The sequence below is a fragment of the Macrobrachium nipponense genome, chromosome 12, assembly GCF_015104395.2.
Source record: "Macrobrachium nipponense isolate FS-2020 chromosome 12, ASM1510439v2, whole genome shotgun sequence".
Taxonomy (NCBI): domain Eukaryota; kingdom Metazoa; phylum Arthropoda; class Malacostraca; order Decapoda; family Palaemonidae; genus Macrobrachium; species Macrobrachium nipponense.
In genome coordinates this window covers 14,722,954-14,728,869 of record NC_087205.1, presented here as the reverse complement: position 1 = coordinate 14,728,869, position 5,916 = coordinate 14,722,954, and the positions used below count along the sequence as shown (strand labels likewise).

General features: G+C 37.0%; 1 protein-coding gene across 1 annotated transcript; it reads left to right on the top strand.

Moving 5' to 3' along the window:
- Window positions 1–4,160: 4,160 nt before the first annotated feature.
- On the top strand, window positions 4,161–5,702 carry LOC135225119 (zinc finger MYM-type protein 6-like). The gene is made up of 2 exons (XM_064264375.1): window positions 4,161–5,162; window positions 5,364–5,702. Exons 1-2 carry the CDS (start codon window positions 4,161–4,163, stop codon window positions 5,700–5,702), a joined length of 1,341 nt encoding a protein of 446 aa, XP_064120445.1.
- Window positions 5,703–5,916: the final 214 nt, after the last annotated feature.

Sequence of the window (5,916 nt, the reverse complement as noted above, 5' to 3'; positions counted from 1 at the left end):
GGAAATAATGCCGGATAATGAAGTGAGGGTAAAACACCTTTCAAGATTTGGAGTAGAACGTATATATGAAATATTGCTTGAAGAACAATATTACAGCCTTTTTAAGTAATCAACATACACAAATAAACTTGTCCGTTATTGAATATTTTTTGTATTTTTATCTGGTTAAAGCCCTCATATACATAAAACTAAAGTATTTACGTCTTGTTTATCATATTATATATACATATATAGCTTGATGTTATCATTTATCTATTATATCAAAGCATAAGCACAGCCATTTATGTTTGCTTGCTTTGTGAACTTGAATTGTAAGAAAAGCGCCCATATTTTTGTTGTTCCATGTTAGAGTTATGTACTCGGAATTGCTTCAGTATTGTCAAAAATGTGTTTCACTATAATAGTTAACTGTCCTAACAAGTTAGGAATTTAGAATTAACAAATGATTGCCAAAAAGGTGTTTCTCTATAAAACAGTTAACTCTCCTAACAAGTTAGGAACTTTGAAATACTTTATGATTGTCAAAAATTTGTTTTTCTGTAAAAGAGTTAACTCTCCCAACAAGTTAGGAACTTAGAATTGATAAATGATGGTCAAAAATGCCTTCTTCTATAAAAGAGGTAACTCTCCTAACAACTTAGGGACTTAGAATTAATAAATGACTGTCAAAAATGCGTTTTCCTATTAAAGATAACACTCTCTTAACAAAATAGGAACTTAGAATTAACAAATGATTGTCAAAAAATGTGATTCTCTCTAAAACAGTTAACTCTCTTAACAAGAATGGGACCTAGAATTAACAAATGATTTTCAAAAAACTCCCCCTTTTCTTTAAAGAGCTAACTCTCTTGACTGTCAGATCAATGTTGATAGTCATGCTAAAAAACTGTTCGGCAAGAAACGCTATTCAATATCCAAGATATCGAAGCCCTTTACTTTTCGACGAGAGCAGAGAGCCCATTTTCACAGACGTATATGACACACAACAATCCTTGGAGCCTTTCACATTGCTTTTGATAATGGCGGATGTCTTACGTCATCTTGAAAGCAGTCTCATTTTGCTCAAAGCATTCCGAGGTAAAGTGGCAGTTTCCATAACGGAAATAAATCAAACCTTCGCCCCTTTTATTTTGAGTGTTTGTTGACGTTTCTGAATATATCGCCCAATGGGATAATATGATATAAAACCGTCATTGTATCTTTCATTGGAGGGCCGTCTACTTAATCAGACGAAGAATAAGAGAGTGATTTAACGATACATAAGTATGCGTTAGAATAACTTATATTGAATAGGTTTGCAAACTTAGTAGTTTTTATGTTATTTATGGTTAAAGCGCTTCTGGCAACGATATAGGATAGGCCGCCACCAGGCCGTGATAAAAGTTTCGTGGGCCACGGCTCCTACAGCATTATACCGAGACCACCAAAAGATATATCTATTTTCGGTGGCTTTGATTTATATGCTGTACTGGCTGTACAGAAAACTCCATTGCTCCGAAGAAACTTTGGCTTATATTTTCCTTTATTAGTATTATTATTGATTATTATGTATGCCGGAAACAGACCTTCTTTCAAACATGTTTTATTAAAAATAATGACAGAATTCACAGAATTGATTTTATACAAAATTCTTTCAATTCTCCTTATGAGTAGTCTTATGAATTGTCTTTCTGGCACGCTGGTATTACTAAACAGCTGTCCAATATTCATCGTGCTGTAGGTCGTCAACGGAATTTCGGGCTGGTGTTATTATTATTATCTTTTTGTGAATTCATAACAAAAATCGACAATATCTAGGAGAAAGAACTGAGTCGACGTGAATATCCTGTTACTGCCGCTATTTCCTCCCCTTCCCTCCTCCATCTTCTAAATGCTTTCACCCGTGAAATGGGTTGTCATCGACCTAAGAATTCATATTGGTTAATCTTATTCCTTAGGTATATATTATTAACTTCCGGTAATTTTTTATGAATTATGAATTGACCTATCTTTCTCTACTATTCATTAAGAATGAACTTTTTACGAAAATAGGAACTGACGGACAATTTAAGGCTGTTGAGTTGACAGTAAAACAACTTAACCTGTGCAGCAGTTTCTTATATGTTCAAATGTTTTTCTATATTTTATGTGGATTTAAAATCCTTCATTTATGACAATTCAATCATGAACTCGCAAGCACGCTTAGTCATGATTCCCGAGTTATCTTTAATGAAATACTGTTATCTATGATTGACATTTTATAATTAAATTCTGATACGTATGATTCAACGCTTCCATTGCGTATTGATATTATCGTGAATGTTACTGGACAGCTGATAACAATAAATTGCAAAATTTTAATGAGGTGCGAAAAGCGAAACGATTCGTTTACAAATGTCAGAGGGGTTCTTATATAGGGACTTCGTATGTGACTCTATTATGGAAAAGTTAACTTTAGAAACAGATGAACTTCATTATCAGAAAACATTCATAACGTCAGACACTTTATATATACATCCATGCGGTTCCTGGATTATGAGGCCGTAGCTTTCAAGCACCAGTTACATTCCATCTATTTAGTCTATTTTAGTTCTTCCCTCCCTCTTCCCTCCCTCTTCCATCCTACCTCTTCCAAATTATACGCTATATTTCCACCAGCGTGTCACCTTCTTTTCTTTCCACACGACCGAAGTCTCTCAAAACACTCGACCCTTCCTTTAATCTGAGTTAAACATAATATTCCTCTGTATGAAAACATTTATCATAATGGAATAAAGGAATGGTTCAGAGCAGCGGTTCCTCCCGTCTGGAGTACGTCCCACCAGGGTTTAATTTGATTTTTAATGGGGTAATTTGAATGTTTAAACCAGGTTAATTGTCTTTTAAAGGCTTCCTCCATGTGAATATAAAAATTATAGTATATATCACCACAAGGGGCATCGGGATTTTCGAGGAGATGAGGTGGGGCATGGCCATAAAAAAAGTTTGGGTACAATTGTTTTAAGGTCAAAACCAATCCGCCAGAACCTTCAATTCATTTCAGGGATACCGTATAATTCCCGTTCAGCTAGTCTGCCACACTTTCGCTACAGTGACGTATTTTCTCATTAATAATTCGATTCTTTTTCCCTCTTAATTTCCCTCCTTTCTTCCTCAATAGTCGCTTTCACAAGTATTCTCAAACTTGCATTGACCTTCTCCACTCTCGTACCATTCAGCTCCGTCTATCCTCTATTTCAGTGTTTCTCAACGTGGGCCATATGGCCCCCTTGGGGGCCATGAGATTTTTTCAGGGGCCACAAGGCAAAATTTGAAAAATGGGGGGCCATGGGGGGCCACAGAAAATTTAGGACCCACAAAATATATAAATGTGTAATATTTTGAAATAAATCATTAATATGCTTGAGTTTAGTTTGAAAATCATTCAATTCAATATACCAGGTAATTTTTGCAGACAGTGAAATATTCAATAATCTCTTCACTCTCTCTCTCTCTCTCTAGCTGGCAGAGTGGTAAAAGGCTGAACTATGACCCTTGACAAAAACCATTAACTCTCTCTCTCCCTCTCTCTCTCTTTCTCTCTCTCTCTCTCTCTCTCTCGCTCTCTCTCTCTCTCTCTTTCTCTCTCTCTCTCTCCCTCTCTCTAGCAGGCAGAGTGGTAAAAGACTGAACTATCAAAGATTATGCTGACTGGTAAACTTCCGAACGACAACCATTAAGATGTTTATAAACAATTTTAACAGCAACGGTATATGGGTTATAATATAACCGTTATATTGTTTCTTCTTCAATAATAGATCCGTCTTTCAGTTTAACATAGACTTACGAGGAAGAGACTTGATTTAAGTTCTACCAAAGAGGTTTGTGAAAGATAACTTATATCCACATACGTATGTACATACAAACATACATTTATACTTACTACGTGTACAAACATACATTTATACTTACATACACAGTCTCTTTCATGTACACTCAGTACACACACACATACTTGTCATGAATTTTATTTATCTATTCACTTTATTTGTTATTGAGGGAGGGGTAAGAGTATCTTTTATGGGTAATAACTTTTGCTTTTTTATTTGCTTGTTTGAATATGTGGAGGGCAATGATTTCCCAGACAATAATAGCGGTACTGAGTTTTAATGAGTTTTGTTTGTTTTTTATTTTAGATAAGCATGACCAGTCCAGCTAAGAAAAAATGCAGACAGTATTCTGTCGAATATCTTGCTTTTGGATTCATTGAATCTCCACAAAATACTACGATGCCTATGTGCCTGCTGTGTATGACCTCACTCTCAAATGAAAGTATGCGTCTCAGCAAACTGAAAAAGCATCTGGAGACTGCACATAAAGACAAGAAAGACAAGCCGCTAGATTTCTTCAAGAAATTACGTGATGAGTTCCAAGGAAGGATGACAGTGAATCATATGTTTACCCAAAAAGTGGCAAAAGTAGACAGAGGGATGTTGGCTTCTTACAAGATAGCAAATTTGATTGCAAAAGCAGGTAAGCCTCATACTATCGGTGAATCTCTGATCATGCCGGCAGTGGCTGTAGTGCTTTCAACAGTCATGAATCAGAGTCCACAAGAGGTAACTAGTGTTATTCCTCTGAGCAACTCCTCAGTATCACGCCGTATTGATGAGATGGCAGCTGATGTTGAAAACCAATTAATCTCAAAACTGCAGGTGAATGATTTCTCGCTTCAACTCGACGAATCAACTTTACCTGATAATTCTGCTCTTTTGATGGCATTTGTGAGGTTTCTTGATGTAGATGAAATATGTCAAGAAATGCTTTTCGCATTGAAATTAACGACTGACACTAAAGGAGAATCCATCTTCAAAAAACTTGAGGTCTATTTTGAGGAGAACAACATTCCACTCAAGAACATTATGGCTTGTGCAACAGATGGCGCTGCTGCTATGATAGGAAGGTATCGGGGATTCAGTGCTTACCTAAATAAAGCTGTTCCTAATGTCGTTTGTGTGCACTGTGTTGTTCACCGGCAGCACCTGGTTGCCAAAAACCTAGTAGGACGTCTTCATGAAGCACTTGGGCATGTTATCAAGGCTGTCAACTTGATAAAAAGTAGTGCACTGAAAGATCGCCTCTTTCAGCAATTATGTGAAAAGAACAATGAAGAATTTGAAACTTGTGTTGCACACAGAAGTCAGGTGGCTTTCTAAAGGTAATTGCCTGAACCGTTTTATTGCACTTTGGGACAGTGTTATCTCTTTCTTTAGTGGGACAGAACTTGGACAGAAACTTGTTGATGCAAAGAGTGACATCTTCTACCTGTCTGACATATTTGAAAAGCTAAATGTTCTGAACAAAGAGCTTCAAGGAAATAACTCCACCATGTTTTTTCCTGCAAGGAGGCAATTACTACATTTAAAGGGAAACTCAAGCTGTTCTGGTTGAACCTTGGAAGACGAGAGTTTGCACAGTTTCCTTCCTTAGCAGTTATATCCACCGATCTGCTTGATGATGACCTAGCAGTGTATGTTGACCATCTGAAGCAGTTGCATAATGATATGGACACTCGCTTCTCTGACCTACTCCAAATGACTGTGCCACACTGGTTTGTGGATCCCTTCATTGCTGATGTATCTGAAGTTGATGTCACCCTACAAGAAAGTCTCATTGAACTTCAGAATAAACACAACAGCTCAAGCAAAGGTTCAAGCGTGGAGGACACCAGAAGCTGTGGATGAATCAAGATGTGTATAAGAAGTACCCAATACTCTGGAAAGATGTGAAGTTGCTCTTACTTGCCTTTTCCACGTCTTACTTGGTTGAGACTGGTTTCAGTCGGGTGATGTACCTGCTGTCAAAGACACGAAATCGCCTTGACATAGAAAAAAAAGAGGCGATTTACGTCTCTCTCTGACAGCTTTCAAGCCAAACATTGACAAGTTGGCAGCCTTG

What these genes read in the sequence shown, in the direction of transcription:
- LOC135225119 (XM_064264375.1), top strand. Translation starts at nt 4,161, where the DNA reads ATGACCAGTCCAGCTAAGAAAAAATGCAGACAGTATTCTGTCGAATAT. An exon ending in GTGTTGCACACAGAAGTCAG is followed by an intron (nt 5,163 to 5,363) that starts GTGGCTTTCTAA and finishes TTTTCCTGCAAG; the next exon opens with GAGGCAATTACTACATTTAA.